This window comes from Benincasa hispida, chromosome 10, assembly GCF_027475165.1.
Source record: "Benincasa hispida cultivar pf3 chromosome 10, pf3_genome.v1.1, whole genome shotgun sequence".
Classification (NCBI taxonomy): domain Eukaryota; kingdom Viridiplantae; phylum Streptophyta; class Magnoliopsida; order Cucurbitales; family Cucurbitaceae; genus Benincasa; species Benincasa hispida.
Window position 1 is genome coordinate 61901664 of NC_143487.1, and position 17818 is coordinate 61919481.

The following is a 17818-nucleotide window of genomic DNA, read 5'->3' on the forward strand; positions in this document are numbered from 1 at the left end:
AACGATGCATGATAAGAGTTGAAAGAAATTAAATATATACAGTCAGATGATACATAAATAAAATAGATTCTAAAGAAAGATTGGTTAGTCAAATGAGATTACACAGTTGAAGATTTTTTTGGTTCCCATTGATTTGGGGAAGAATCTTGATACTACTAAGAAAATTATAATAAAATATATTAGTTAATAAATACATGTAATTATAGTACACCAAAAAACATGTAGATGGCAAATGGGAGAACTTATTTGAGATAATTAAAAAAATATACCTTTTTTTTTATGAATTTTTCATTTTTGTCAAACACAATTTCAAAATAACATTATTCTTCTAATTCATCCCATTTGAGATAATTCTAAAAAATATACAACTATACTTAACATAAAAATTTTAAATTATACAGATGATATATCACACTGTTAGCATTATTATTTTATATCTATATTGAATAGATAAAAAGATAAACCTTAAGACATTTCATGCCAAATTGTCAAGAATATATATGTACCAGATTGATGACTACAAATTGACTCTAAATTGATAATGACTCTAAATGGCTATTGTCTTCCCCAACCAAAACTTTGAATGCCCTAAGTGGGATCTTTTTCTTTATGGGATTCAAGAAAGATTGATTGCTTATTGTTTTGGTATATCGAGGATGGTTGCCCTAAGATCTCCTTATATACTAGTTCAATTAGGGTTCCATTAAACCCTAATTAACTAAAAATGGGCTAAACCCACAATTAAGAATCTGTGGCCTTAATTAATTAGATCACATAATATGACCAAATCTAATAAAATAACCAATGTGATAAATTATTATCCACATATATAGCCCATACTTTAATTAAATATATTATTATTTGAATTATTTAATAATCTCCTACTTGGGTTAGATCTGTGTGCCTAATATAATTAAATCACATAAACCTGAAGTGCGCATAAATAGATTATTTCAATAATAGAATTCCCCTTTAGTTCAATCCGGTCCATCTCATGTATTAGCACAGAATCAAGGCGACTTTTGTCACTACCCTCATAACTAAGCCTTCCTTCATCACCAATTCCAATACATTCAATGACATAGATCAAGTATGGATGGATAGCATGGAAACTACCTGCAAAGTGATCTAGATCATGCCTGTTTCCAACCAGTCCAAATTCCTTAGTGAGACCATTCATAAAACTTTATGCTAAACTGCATGCATGATAAACAAGTTCAGATAATAAAACTTAAACTATCAACTTTATTCTATATAGAAAATAAACAAATTAAGGTCAAAGAACATCCTTAATAGCAAACTTCTACTAAACCATGGAATCAGAATAGTGACTGACACCTATGCGAGCAACATGCTCATAAAAAACTTTAGGTGGTAAACCTTTTTGTCAATGGACCTACCACCATAGAGTTTATTCCTATACGTTCTATCAAAATTTAACCATTCTGAACTCTTTCTTTAACAACAGAAACTTTAAGTTTACATGCTTTGACTTTGTATTGCTTCTGTTGTTGTTGGAATACATTACTGCCAACTTATTGTCACAAAATAATTTTAGTGGTCTTTCTATACCAACCACTATACGCAACTTAGTGACAAAATGTTGCAACCATATTCCATGATTGGATACCTCATAACATGCTATAAACTCCACAACCATGGTATAAGACGCCGTAAGTGTTTGTTTAACACTTTTTCAAGATAAAGCTCCTCCATCCAACATGAAGATATAGCCTGAAGTAGATCGCAAAATGTCTTGGCATCCTACATAATTGAAATCAGAATACCCAATGATCTCCAAAACTTTTGATCTCTGATAAGTGAGCAAATAATCTTTTGTTCTTTGTAAATACCTCAAAACCCGTTTGGCTACTTTCCAGTGATCCATCCCCGGGTTGCTCAAATATCTGCCTAACATTCCAACTATGAATGCAATATCTGAACGCATACATACTTGAGCATACATTAGACTTCCAATAGCCGATGCATAGGGAACCTTCAGCATCTCCTTAGTCTCGAGTGTGGTCTTGGGGCATTGACCGAAATGAAATTTAACACCTTTAGCGACCGGGGTATCTCCTGGTGCACAATCTTTCATGCCAAATCTACTCAAAATCTTTTCGATGTAGTTCTTTTGTGACAATCTCAAAATACCTTGAGAACGATCTCGCAGTATTTCAATTCCTAATACAAAAGAAGCAATAAACCTACACCATTACTTTCTATGAGTATGTTATAAACATATAACACCAGAAAGATTGATTTACTCCCACTGAACTTGTGATATATACAATCTTCCACTATATTCACCTCAAAGCCAAAGGAGGTTATGACTTTATGGAATTTTTTATACCATTGACGGGAGGCTTGCTTGAGACCGTAGATAGATTTCTTAAATTTGTACACTATAGACTTTGAATTACTAGATACAAAGTTTTCTAGTTATACCATATAAATCATCTCATCAATGTTCCCATTGAGAAATGCAGTTTTTACATCCATCTGGTGTAGCTCTAAATCAAAATGAGCTATCAGTGCGATGATTACACTAAAAGAGTCTTTTGATGAAATCGGATAGAAGGTCTCTTTGTAATCAATGTCTTTCTTTTAAGTAAAACCATTTGCAACAAGACGAGCCTTATATCTTTCGATATTGCCATGTGAATCCCTTTTGATTTTAAATATACATTTACAACCTAGGAGTTTCACTCCTGATGGCAATTCGACAAGTTCCCAACCGTTATTGTCTTTCATGGATTTTATTTCCTCTTCCACAGAATTTATCCACTTTTGAGAGTTAGAACTTTGTAGAGCTTGTTGGAAGTTGATTGGGTTATCTTCCATTATGCCCACATCATCCTGATGTTCTTGAAGAAACACAATATAATCATCTGGAATTGCACTTATTCTCTCTCTAGTAGATTTCCTTAGTGGCACTTTTTGAGGTTGTTGAGTTTGAATCTCGAGTTCAACAATGGGGACTTCAATGTTGTCTTGATCTATAATTGGTTCAATAGTGATGTTAGAAATTGGAGCCTGAACGTCATCTATAACCACATTAGGAAAAGAAACTAATTCCTCTTCAAAGACAACTTTCCTTATGTTACCTTCCACCCCCCCTCCCCCATTAAACAAAATAGCAACTAATAGTTATTGAGTCCAATTTTCTGTCATTAGATCTGCAAGGCCTAGCCTCAGTTAGACAACCCCATATGTGAAAATGCCTAATACTAAGCTTCTTTCATGTCCACAGTTTGTAAGGGGTTTTAACTATTACTTTACTAGGTACCCTATTGAGGATATATGCTGCAGTCTTTAATGCCTCACCCTAGAGAGATTCTAATAAAGAAGAATGACTAATCATACTTCTTACCATATTCTTAAGTCTTCTGTTTCACCTTTCTACCACACCATTCATGTTGGGTTTACCCCGCATAGTGTATTATAGGACGATTTACATTTCCCTGAGCAAAAGATCTTGGACGTTGTTCACCTGATCCATCATATTTATTGTAGTATTGACCACCACAATCAGATTTGACAGCCTTAATTTTCTTTCCAAGTTAAAGTTCAACTTCAGCTTTGAAAGATTTGAAAACGTCCAAAGATTGTTACCCATATTTTGAATAGTTGTCTATGAACGTAATATAATATTGTTATCCATTCCAAGAAGCTGTAAGGAATGGACTACAAATGTCTGTATATATTAGTTTTAAGACGTATGTGCATCTATTGGCACATAAATTTATCTCGATATCAAATGCCTTTAATTTACCTACGAGATTGGACATTTCCATAATATATTCCTTTATGTTCTCATTGCCCTTATACCTCATGGATGTTAAAGAAGTAAAAACACTACTTACTTCCCTTTTTTTTCATTTTTAACAAAATATTTCTCAATTTGAGTTAGGAACTTATCAGCATTTTCACTTTCCGTGATAGAGCCCCAAAAAGACTCCAGAATGGAGTGCCTAATGATCATCAGACACATGCGATTTGATCTAATTAATTAAGGCCCTAAGTTTCTAATTGAGTATGGACTTAATGGGTAGAAGCTCATTCCTAGTTAATTAAGATTTAATGGAAACCCTAGTTGAACTAGTATATAAAGAGATCTTAGACTATGGTCCCCAATATACCAAAACAATAAGCAATCAATCTTTCTTGAATCCCATCTAAAGAAAGATCTCACTTAGGGCATTCAAAATTTTGGTTGAGGAAGACAATAGCCATTTAGAGCCATTATCAATTCAGAGTCAGTTTGGAGTCATTATCAATTCGTCAATGGAATCTGGTACGTATATATTCTTGACAATTTGGCATGAATGATCCTAAGGTTTATTTATTCAATATAGATATAAAGTAACTATGCTAACAAGTGGTATCAGAGCATGAATTTCATGTTGGATTGTTAGTTTTATGCATCTGTTCATGAGTATGTGGTAGTTATAAGGATTGCTCATGTAAAAAATAGTCAGTCCAAAGAAATACTATTTTTTTTACAGAGTTTATTGTCAGTACTTTGATTACTACGTTGAGAGTACCATTTGCAGTTGGTGTTTTTGCCCAAAAGCTGGACATTAATGTTGTGTTAGGTATCTTATTAAAGGGACCCACCACATATGTAAAATTATTTTATTATATTTTAATTGTGAGCATATGTTTTGTTGTTTATTGTTTCAGTTGGTCTTAGTCAAATATCTGGAAATCTGAGTTCAATCCCTAAGTTGAATGGATCGAACTTCAAGATTTGGAAGGAAAGCCTAGAGATACTTCTCGGGTGTATTGATTTGGACCTTGCATTAAGGACCAATAAACCTACTTCTACTGAGGAACAACCGAATATGACTCATATAGAAGAACGGTCAAATCACATGTGTCTGATGATCATTAGGCACTCCATTCCGAAGTCTTTTTGGGGCTCTATCACGGAAAGTGAAAATGCTAATAACTTCCTAGCTCAAATTGAGAGATATTTTGCTAAAAATGAAAAATGGGAAGCAAGTAGTGTTTTTACTTCTTTAACTTCTATGAGGTATAAGGGCAATGGGAACATAAGGGAGTATATTATGAAAATGTCCAATCTCATAGGTAAATTAAAGGCATTTGATATCAAGATAAATTTAGGTGCCAAAAGATGCTCAGACGTCTTAGAACTAATACATACAGGCATTTGTGGTCCATTCTCTACAGTTTCTTGGAATGGACAATAATATTTTATTACGTTCATAGACAACTATTCAAAACATCAGTAACAATCTATGGACGTTTTCAAATCTTTCAAAGCTGAAATTAAACTTCAACTTGAAAAGAAAATTATAGATGTCAAATCTGATTGTGGTGGTAAATACTACGATAAATATGATGAGGATTAGGTGAATAACGTCCAAGGCCCTTTGCCAAATACCTAGAGAAATGAGGAATCATCCCATAATACACTATGCGGGGAAAAAATGGTGTGGTAGAAAGACGAAATAGAATACTTAAGAATATGGTAAGAAGTATGATTAGTCATTCTTCTTTATCAGAATCTATCTAGGGTAAGGCACTAAAAACTGCAACATGTATCCTCAATAGGGTACCTAGTAAAGCAATAGTTAAAACCCCTTACGAACCGTGGACACGAAAGAAGCCTAGTATTAGGCATCTTCACATATGGGGTTGTCTGACTGAGGCTAGGCCTTACAGATCTAATGACAGAAAATTGGACTTAAGAACTATTAGCTGCTATTTTGTTGGGTATTCTGAGCGCTCTCGGGATTTTAAGTTTTATGATCTCACTTCTAAACCATTGTTTGAGACAGGAAATAATGCTATATTCCTTGAGGATGTTGAGTTTGGGGGGAAGGTAACTTAAGGAAAGTTGTCTTTGAAGAGGAATTAGTTTCTTTTCCTAATGTGGTTATAGATGATGTTCAGGCTCCAATTCCTGACATCACTATAAAACCAATTATAGATCAGGACAACATTGAAGTCCCCGTTGTTGAACCTGAGATTCAAACTCAACAACCTCAAGAAGTGTCACTAAGGAAATCTACTAGAGTGAGAAGAAGTGCAATTCCAGATGATTATATTGTGTTTCTTCAAAAACATCAGGATGATGTGGGCATAATGGAAGATGATCCAATCAACTTCCAACAAGCTCTACAAAATTCCAACTCTCAAAAGTAGATAAATACTATGGAAGAAGAAATAAAATCCATGAAAGACAATGACGTTTGGGAACTTGTCGAATTGCCATCAGGAGTTGTCATGGGAGGTGGTTGCCAAAGACCAGAATTGATCGTCAGAGTTGTCATCGAAAGTGGTTGTCGGAGCTTGGAGTTAGTTGGAGTGTGGAAGTGGTAATCGCTGACAGTGGTTGATGATTGGAGCCATTCAATACATTGGAAGAAGGGAGAGTTGGGATGAGTTGGTAAAATATACCAACTCAGCTCAACTCATGTTGGTGAGCCAAACACTCTCAAAGATTTTAAATATATTAAAGGACAGAATAGGAATTATAAAAATATGTAAGAGCAGAAAGGCAAAGTAAAAATTCTCTCCTCATTTCGTCATTGATATACATTATAGCCTTATCATTAATTGAAGCATTTTTAGTGTAGAGTAAACCAAAGAATGTTATGCATAAAAAGTTTTTTTTGAAAAAATCTAATCAAACACACAAGTGTTTTAATTATAAATGATTTTCTAAAAATTGTTCAAGTAAAAATGATTCAAAAACACTTTTTTGCTTGGAAATCCAAACAAGTTCGTCTGTGAAACATATTTTATATTAAAATTTCTCTTTAATAAACCAGTAAAACACACATGACTAAAATTAAATTTGACCCTAAAATTAAAAATAATATGTTAAATTATAGAAATTACTCTTAAACTTTATACTTTGTTTCAAAATATTCCTGAATTTTAAAATTTTTAATAATATCCTTAATTTTTTTAAAAAAAAGTTTAAAGTACCGTTGTGATTAGTATTAAATAGAAAGTATTAGTACTTTTGGTTAATTGGTAAAATGAGATGGTTTTAGAAGTTAATTAGGGAAAATGTATGATTTTCAAACTATTTAGAAAAAAGGAAGTGAAATCAAATCTTTATTGGAATGCGTCTGTTGAACAAACGCATTCTGCAATTTTTTAATGATTTGTTGACTAGTTCAAACTGAATGCGTCTCTAAGAGATGCATCATTAATTTTTTTTAAAAAAAAATCTAATTGAGTGTTGCTTGAAGAGACGCATGCATCCATATTTTTTTAAAAAAAAAAAAATCTATTCGATTGCGTCTTTTGAGTATACGCCCAACAATTTTCAATTCATCCCTAAAATTAACAATAATATTTCTAATTAATTCTTATAACATAAAATGTACAATAAAAAGTTTAATTCTTTATAAAATTAACCATCTCATTAGTCTCGTTTTTTATAGTGAAATAATATTACTCATTTTATTTGATATACACAATAATCTTACTTTCATTAAAATTGAGGTTTATTTGATTAATTTGATCTACTCGATATTAGTTTTAATAATGCTCAATTTGTTTAATTCCAAATCATTGGTATTGTGTTTTATATATTAAAAAAAACAATGTTCAATATTTATAAAGTTTGTACTTTGTTCCAAATATTTTTTTTCATATATATTTATTTTTTTAAAAATGATTATTAATATTTATGAAATTTGTACTTTGTTCCAAAAATAATCTTAAAACCTTTTAAAACTCCTACCTTTAAACAAACAAACAAAAATATATATATATATATATATTTGTTTATATATATATAGGTATGTATCTCAAAGATACCTTCACCATTTTTTTGTTTAAAATTGTTAGAAACTTATGTAAAAACATGGATAGTAACTTTCAACCATTGCATCAATAATTTCCAAGGTTCTTTAGGATGTTGAAGGTGTTGAAGGTGTAGACTAAAATTACATTTTCTTACTTGAATTTGATTACAAGTACAATGTTCTTTATTCATGACCAGAAGAAGATCCTCTATTACGTCGAAATCAATCTTGTTGAGTCACAATAGTGTCCACGATCACTATGGCCTTTTATACTTGATGATTGGCCCTCCTTTGTAAAATATATACCCTCGTCACGATGTCGGTATGTCACGTACTGATCACGGACATCTTGACGAACATGCAATTCAATCCAATCTCCATGTATCTTATAAATTGCTTTCTTTCTTTCGTCCCACGCTTTCCAATAACTAACGGAATAACAATATGTTTTTCAAGATAATATCTTGTAATGTTTAAACATCAACAAACATATTTTTTTTAACTACGTTGCTTACCTTAGACTCAATTAGATTTGAGTCCAATTGATTGTGATCTTTGCTCAATCTTGCACACACAGGAATGAAGGTCATTATACTAGGTAATTTCAAATTTACTATGTCTTTTACGGCAGATAGGACGAAGTCTCCACATGCAACCGTTGCATATCTTTTACACCTAATAGCCCATACTGGTTTCTTCGACTCAGTGACTTCAAAATTTTTATGCCAAATGATTGAATAGCTATTCACTGCATTTTTTAAATCTAATTTTGAATTGAATAACATCCCCTTAAGCAAGGAATCAAACCTCATATTATTGTTTCCCTCTGTTGCCGAATTGGATACGATATTCATGTCATTGAGGTTTATCTCAGTGAAGATTTCAGGGACTTTATGAAGACCATAAAATTCTCTAGGTTGTTGATCTAGATCGCTATCATCATCTATTTCAACTTCTTCGTCGTTTGTGGCAATAGTCGGAGCCCAATGTTCCTCCTCCACATTTTGACTTTCTAACTCAATAGTAGTTTCAATTTATCTCGTTGAGATTGGACTTGGAACGTTGGTTTGGGATATATATAATTCATCTGTATTATTTGGAGGGTATGGAGCGTTGCTCATCATGAACCATAAATCAGCTTCACTTCTTAATGAGATAGGAATATAGAAAGTAGATCCCGCTTCATAACTACCATATTTAAATATTACCTCTAACCCATCATCTCTATCTATGGATACTGCATCAGATAATCCATTGATGAATGTATTGAAGTCAACTTGACGATGCATGTTTATATGAAGAGATGGTTGTTTACCATATTCTACACCATTTGGCCCATTAACAATATTTTCATGCATATAACATAGAAACCCATAATGTCCATTGTAGTTTGGCCAATGCAATTTGACATTTATGAAAGACTATGTAAGTATATATTTATTTGTCCAATCTTATTATTTTTGGTTTTTTATATGGACCTTTTACAACTTATTCCATCTATATTCTAAAAAAATCAATATAAATATTTTCTTATGTAGACATGCATTCTCATTTTTCTATCATCCTAAAATTTTAAATATAAATATTTTCTTATATAGACATGCATCCTCATTTGATATTCTAACAAAAAAACTCATAATAAATTTAATAAGAATCTAACCAAAAAAAAACCCATAATATGCATGGAAATCTAACAAAAAAAAATCAATAATTCATTAAAAAAAAAACTTGTAAATCTAACCAGAAAAAACTCATAACAAATTTGATATTCAAACATTCAATAATTCTAAAAAAAAATCAATATAAATATTCTCTTACATAGACATGCATCCTTATTTTTCCATCATCCTAAACTTTTAAATATACATTTTTGCATCTATATAGACATGCATCCTCGTTTGATAGTCCAACAAAAAAAAAAATCATAATAAATTTAACAAAAATCTAACAACAAAAACTCATAATATGCATGAAAATCTAACCAAATAAAACTCTATAATTCATAACAAAAAAAACTCGTAAATCTACCAAAAAAAAAAAAAAAAACTCATAACAAATTTGATATTCAATTTTAAATAGTAGGATGAATAGTACAATTTATTAGTTAAATTTTTTAATAGATCTACAACTTATTCTAATATAATAATGCATATAACATAAAGTAAATCTAATAAAACATACATAATAAATTTGATTCTATAATTCTAAAAAAGTCCAATGATAAATACACTATAATAATAATAATAATAATAATAATAATAATAATAATAATAATAATATTGAAACATTCAATATTCAATATACATTATTTCAGATAAAGATAAATAATTAAATACATAACATTTGAAAGATCGTATGTAGAACTTATCTCAACAATAATATCCACTATAAAGAAAATGATAATATTAAAAAAATCAGTATAAAATCATGAAAAGTTTAATTTTCCATTAAATAACAAAAATATATTAACTTACTAAGAGAAAAATGTTGCACCGAAATAGAGTAGTAATATGAAAGATAATGGTATTATGAATAAGATGAGGAAGATGGTAAAAATTGAGATGGTTGTTCGATTTTGGAAAGAAATATGGAGAAGATGATAAAAAAATGATGGTTTGATGGAAAAAATAGGAAGGAGATGAAAAAAAAATGAATGTCGGACGGTAGGAGAAAATGAGTGAAGAAGATGAAGGAATTAAGGGAAAAGGGGCAAAATTTAAGGGGGGATTAAAATGAAAAAAGACAAAAAAAAATTCACCATGGTCAACGAGGTCTGACGTCCCGTAGACCAGATCGATTTGATATTGCACAATTAACTTTTTTTTTATTATTTAATCAACTAAAAGAGACGTATTCAATTGGACCCGTCAATATATTATTAAAAAATACTATAATACATCGGTTGTAAAGACAAAATTTCGACCTTTTTACTAAATAGTTTGAAAACCACTCCCTAATTAACCTCTAAAACCACCCTTCTCTCCAATTAACCCAAAATAATATAAAGGAATTTAAAGATTAAAAGTGAAAGAAAAATGGAATCTAATTATAGAAGCTGACATGCAACAGGAGGCCACCATTCTATAGTACTCTATCATCCTTAACTTTCACTTTTACGCTGGATCACATATATTATCATTATTATTCTTTTAAAAAAAAAAACACACATTAGATTATATGTGCATAGATATTAAATATACAACATAATATCTATCCTAAATAATATCTATATTTAGATATTAACGTTTGTATTTAGATATGCAAATAATTAATGTCTAAAAATTAAATATATTTATTTATTTTATCCATTCTTATAGCATATTAACGTGTGAATTTAATGTATTATTATTTAATATGTTACTCAATTTTTTAATTATTTAATCAAAATAAAAATAAATGAATATTTTTTATCTTATAATGAATTAAAAAAATTAAACAAATTTACATTAATTAGAATTCTAAACATTAATAATAATTTTTTATATCAAACAATAAAGATAATATAAAATATTAACTATAAATGCATTGGTTGTTTTAAATAGAAAAATTGTTGAAAATATTTTTAAATATAGCAAAATGTCATTCTATCAATGAAAGACAATAATAGAAACTGATAGACATCTATCAATGTCAGTGATAATCAGTGTCAATGATAGATACTGATAAGACACTGATAGATGTCTATTAGTATCTATCAGTAGTAAACTGTAATTTTAAATAAGTTTGTTGATTTCCTATATTTGAAAACAACTCTAAGATATATATAAAATAAATAATATCACATCACAACAATAATGTACATAAATAAAAAAAAATGATATTTTCTATGAAGCACAGATATTTCATGTGAGGTAAAGAATCTGTATCAGACACGTATCAAATACCAATATTTTTAGATATTTCTCAAATAAGTATCTGACACGCGATTTGACGTATTTATTTTTATGCTTACCTTTTTTTAATGTAAAAAGATAAGCAACTCATCTAATTTTTTCCAATCTAAAACTAGGCAACCTATTTAAAAAGCTCACTACTCGAGACCAAAACTAAAATAAAAAGAAAAATAAAAAACATCCTAAATTCATCTAATCTTCATCTTCACATTTGAGTCCCCACAAGGTCCACAACAATATAGCCCACTTGAATATCGTCAACAATTCAATGAAGAAGTTACTCATTTATCTTCATACTTCTCCCTCTAATCTTCTTCTTCTTCCCTAATCAATATGAATCACTTCTCTATTGTATTTTATTCACTATTTTACTTCAACATTATCTTAGATGTTGCTTTTTGTATTGTATTATATTGTTTGTAATGTATTTTGTACTATCGTCATTAACTTGTATGATAAATTTATCTATATCCTAGATTTTTTTAAGGAAAAAAACGTATTTTCAATGTATCATTATCCTAGTTTTTTTAAAAATTGATGTATCGTCATATCCTTTCGTATCTATATCTTATATCTATGTCTGTGTCTGCGCTCTATAATTAGGACATTATCTGAATCAATAAGAAAATGCGACATTTGTATGAAAAAACAACGTGCTTAAGTCAAAAAGAAAAAAAGAAAAAATAAATCAAGGTGGGCAAAAATTGACCATTTAACTCAAAATAAATAAATGAGTTTTGAAGATAGTAAGACATTGAAAAATAATACTTGCTCCCATATATACATTTTCTATCCAATCCCTATTCTTTATGGGTGTTAAAAAAAACTAATGACTTGAAAAAATGGATCAACCTAACCCAACTTATATAGTTTAGATTGGGTTGGAAATGAAAATTTTATAGGTTGAATTAGTTTATGGACTCACCTAAAAGAACTTAAACCAATCCGAACCAACCTAAACTTATTATAAAATTTAAAATGTATATTTTTTTACTTAAAATATAATTAGATATGCATATATTTATTGTAGTTTTATTTAATTTCATTAGTTTTTGTTGGATAATTTATTCTCCAACAATTCTTAAAAATAGGTTTTTCTAACACTTTGGAAAGAGATTTTATATTATATAAATTGAAATTGAGTTGCTAATCTTAAATTAATAAATGAAAATAATTGAATAAAACTTTTACATATTAACATTTTACATTCTTTTAGAACAAAAGTTTAAATAAATGACCCGAATAATCCGAACCAATCTAACCCAAATGTTTCATGGTTGTGTTGGGTTGAATTCATTGTTTTAATGAGGGTTATTTAGGTTGAAGAAATTTACAACCCAAACAATTGGGATAAATCTAAAAAATCCTTCAATCCAACCCAACTCAGTCCATGAACATTCCCAAGTATTCTTTATAAGCATTTCTAAAGAAAATTAATCTAAAAAATAAAAATTAGTTTACACCTAAACTTTTTCAAGGATGAATAAATTATATTCAACTTCCATATATACATTGTCTGTCTAAACCAAAAGAGCACAACTCATCTGGCATACGAATGTGTTATTGATCATGAACTCTGTAATTCGAATCCTCAAACCTTCTATTAAATTTTAAAAATTATAATTCTAAACTAATGATGAAATCTATTAAAATCATAATCTTTAAAAGTGAATCAATTTAGACATTGAATTGAATTCCATTTAGTAATTGCTCACACTCAAGGGTGAGACTTTTAAATACCGTAATTAATACGAGATTAGAAAGAAACTATGGTAATTATTTTGTTTTTTGTTTTTGTTTTCAAAAATTAAGCCTATATCATCTACATTTCTTATCATAATTTTCATCTTTGTTAAGTACAATGGTTGAATTCTTAGCCAAATTCCAAAACCAAAAACAACTTTTTGAAAGTTATTTTTTTTTAGTTCTCAAAATTTGGCTTAATTTTTAAATCATCGGTAAAAAGTAGATAACAAAGGAATAAATCTGAAGGTAGAAGTAGTATCCATAGACTTAATTTTTGAAACAAAAAATGGTCACCAAACGGCGCCTAAATAATGGGTATTAACAGTTTTCATTGACAAGGAATTTTCGTCTTTCCCTTTCTTGTTTTCTTTCTTTTTCCCTATTATTTTGAAAAAGAAAAATTGTGTAATTTCTTTTACTACTTTGGTTCAAATAATTTTGGACTCTTTATGATTTTTGGAAGTGAGTCTCATTAAAAGAAAAATTAGGTTTAGTGGCATTCTGGTAATTATAGATAAATGACAATTTTGTAAATAAATCCATCTACTATTCTTTAGGGCTGAAAATCATGAAATGCCTTTGGAGAAGAGTGAGAGAGGATCGGGGCGACGATTTATGTCACACCCTCTCCCATATTACCCTTCTTAATCCAGAAGTGAATGTGACGATAATAGTTATCAACCCTTTTGTGGCACTTACTGTCTAACTTACATCCTTGACCTGCTTAGATCCCTGGAATACATATATAACATTCACCAAAATAAAGAAACTTTAAAAATAACCTCAGAACACCAGGGATTAACAACATAACTACATTATATTAACAGGTATAGAATTCAGTGGATCTTAACATACTTTACTAGTCTCTAATATGAGCAACACATATGTACAAACATTTACAAGATAAACCCCTAAAACTTCTCTTTAGACTTTGGACTTTTAACTGGAGTCCTTGAGTGGCAGAGTAAGATGACAGCTAACCACTAGGGAGATAACCACTACCTGGGAAAAGAAAAACATTTGAAAGAATGAACTACTCGCCCAGTGAGTGACTTAATAAAAACATAAATCTCATGCTTAAACTAAAAGCTAGAAAACAGAATACTTGAACCAAAACATGCCAAGCAAACGTGTACATAAAACATTTAAAACCATTGTATCTGGAAAAAAAAATAACTGAACTGGTTCCTAGTTGAGAGAGAACCCTTTTGCTCAATCTCTTAAACATAAGCCTGAGCTGGGGTGAGAACCTTTTTGCTCAGCACCTTTCAGCCAATCCTGGGAAAGAACCCTTGTGGTTCAATCCTACTGAACTGATTAACTATCATACATGCACGTAGAGCAAACTGGATCCTGACGTCAAGGATCATAACTGAAGTAGGATACCACTGCTTATTACTGAACTGAATGAATTATTCTAATACCTTCTCTAAGTACTTAAGTATCAAATTCATAACATAACTGAAACCAAGTAATACAGCTCAGATACCTTCTCCTTGTACTTCAGTATTGAGCTGAAAATACCTTATAGGAAAACATTTTCATAAAACAAGCTTACTGAAAACCTTGATCTCATAAAACATAGTTTTCATAAGAATATCATTTGCTAACACATGCTCAATAACATTAAGAGTACATATGCTTTAAAACATAATACAAATAATTGTAACTTAAACATGTCATAGAATCTTCTTTTGAGAACTACCATGGTTCAACCATTGTACCAAAGCATATTTCATAAACTTTGTAACTAGCATGCGTTTATAAACTTTAGGGAAATGCATTGCTTAGAACTTCTTGTAAAATAACTAGCATAAAAGTAACTGTCAATAAAACATGGATTATTAAAATATTTATAAATCATTCATAAATCATTTATAGTCACCCACAGGTCCTTCAAGTTTGCTTCCTTAAGGCTTAATAGGCTTCTTCAATGGGCGTTGAACCTACACGTATAAGCATACTACTTAGTATTTACATTAGCCTTCCTTTTAGGCCTACTCAATAAATCAAGCTCACATGTCAAACCATCACATTGTGCCTCCTACCATTAACTTATAAGGTCAAACACTTAGCCAATTTCGAGGGTTTAAGTGCCAAAAGAATGTGCCCTTTAATCGCCCACACTCCCCACACTTAGAAAAATTTTAGAGCATCAAACTCCAAATTTAATTTCAATAATTCATAACTAACTTTCCAAAACTTATCTTAAGGAATTTCCCTCTACAAACTTGCTTAGAATCAAGTTAGCAACATTATCATAAAATTTCAGCTCAAAATTCCCCATCGTTTGATCTGGAAATTCAAACCTTCAACTTTGACCCCAGTTCAAGCAGCTGCATACTTGTTGAATAATTTCCAGTTCAAACTTCAAAAATATATAACTCGAAATCCAGGCCTTATCTTAAAAAGTTTCATTCTATAAAGTTGTTTATTAACAATATTACCTCAAAGTTTTAGCTCAAAAATCTTCGTGAGTCGTCCTGGAGCTTTAATTCTTCACTGATGGCCTAGATTCACCCGAGAAACGAACCCTTCATCGTTTTTTTTCTCCTCTGGCCTTATTCCAGCGAGTTTTCCCTCCAACAGCGTAGCCATAGAAAATAAATACATAGAGCTTTCGAATCCACTGAAATTTCATAAATAGCCCAAATAATCTGTCCAAATCGTTCAAATAAATTTTGCCTTCCTTCCTATGCTATCACCAAACTACTTGCATGAAATCTCCTAGGGCTACTTAGCCTACTAATGAAGATTAAGGGCTGAAATTCTAAAAAATTTTCATTTAAATTTTATATCCTAATGTAGTATTTAATAATTTACTTTATGGGTATAACATTTTCCTTTTAAAAGAAGAAATTCTTAATTTCCTACTTTCTCTATTTTGGGAATTCCAACAAATTTTGTTTTACATTTTAATTAACCTCTCTCCTTAGTATAGTTAACCCACATTCAAAATTCCTCATCAACTCGTGTTTGATTCTTCATCTCCAAGCCCATTATGTGAGCTCCATCCTTAGGCAACATTTAGTGAAATTCAGACGATCAATTCACACTTCATTCACTTTGCCACCTAGGTCATCTACCACATCATGGCTTCCTTTTTTCTTCTATAATTCCTAAGACATGATTCCATCATAGCTCATTAAAAGACATCACATTACCTACTCTTACTTAAAGTAATTAGGGTTCGGGTTTTACAAATTTCTCCCCCCAAAAGAAATTTCGTCCTCGAAATTTACCTAAACATCAACTGAAAAGTTGAGGATATCTCTGCTTTACTTGCTACTCGGGCTCCCAGGTTGCCTTCTCAATGCCATTATAGTTCTATAACACTTTCACTAGAGGTATTGTCTTGTTCCTGTGTACCTGTTCCTTTCTCTCTAGAATCTCAACCGGGTTCCTTTTCGTATGACAAATTATCTTTGAGCTGAACTGGTTGTTCTCTTAACACATGCATAGGATCAGGCACATTCTTCCTCAACATCGATACATGGAATACTTCATGTATAGGAGCTAGTTCTAAAGGTTGCTGCAATCTATAAGATGTTGGGCCAACTCGTTCCACAATCTCATAAGGTCCTATGTATCGAGGACATAACTTACCTTTTCTTCCAAACCTGAGAATTCCTTTCCACGGAGCTAATCGAAGAAATGCCTGATCTCCGACCTCGATTTCTAGTTCTCTTCTTCATTTATTAGCATAACTTTCCTGTCTATATTAAGCGACTTTTAGGTTATCCCTAATAAGCTTTACATTCTTAGAGGTCTGCTGAACTAACTTTGGACCCAATAACTTCCGTTCTCTAACTTCATTCCAACATACAGGGGTCCTACAAGGCCAACCGTTCAACGCTTCATATAGAGCCATTCCGGTGCTTGAATGAGAACTGTTATTGTACGCGAATTCAATCAATAACAACTGCGTATCCCAACTACCTTTGAACTGCAACACACATGCTCTTAACATATCTTCAGTGTCTGAATCATCCTCTCTGACTGTCCATCCGTTTGCGGATGAAAAATCGTACTAAATTGTAACTTAGTACCCATAGCATTCTGCAGGCTAGGTCAGAACTCGAAGTAAACCTTGGGTCTCGATCTAACATTATCGACACTGGGACTTCATATTGACTGACTATTCTGTCTACATAAATCTTAGCTAGACGATCCAACGTAAAGGTAACTTTTACTTGTACAAACTTGGCCGTCTTGGTCAGTCTATCGACTATCACCCAAATGTCATCATATCCTGAGGACATTCTAGGCAGTCCAAATAAGAAAGTCTATCGTCACGTGCTCCCACTTCCACTCAAGTACTGGAAGTGGATTTAACAATCCTGCTGGCCTCTGCCTTTCATGTTTCACTTGTTGACAAATCAAACA

General features: G+C 31.0%; 1 protein-coding gene across 1 annotated transcript; it reads left to right on the forward strand.

The window, feature by feature from the left end:
• Nucleotides 1–4287: 4287 nt before the first annotated feature.
• On the forward strand, nucleotides 4288–5216 carry LOC150033537 (uncharacterized). The gene is made up of 4 exons (XM_090306445.1): nucleotides 4288–4297; nucleotides 4557–4598; nucleotides 4687–4814; nucleotides 4914–5216. Exons 1-4 carry the CDS (start codon nucleotides 4288–4290, stop codon nucleotides 5214–5216), a joined length of 483 nt encoding a protein of 160 aa, XP_090162571.1.
• The last annotated feature ends 12602 nt before the right edge of the window (nucleotides 5217–17818 follow it).

Excerpts from the sequence above, each read along its gene's own strand:
- LOC150033537 (XM_090306445.1), top strand. Across the intron at positions 4,599-4,686 it reads GGACATTAATGTTGTGTTAG|TTGGTCTTAGTCAAATATCT; the intron begins GTATCTTATTAA and ends TTATTGTTTCAG. Across the intron at positions 4,815-4,913 it reads TGGACCTTGCATTAAGGACC|TCTTTTTGGGGCTCTATCAC; the intron begins AATAAACCTACT and ends TCCATTCCGAAG.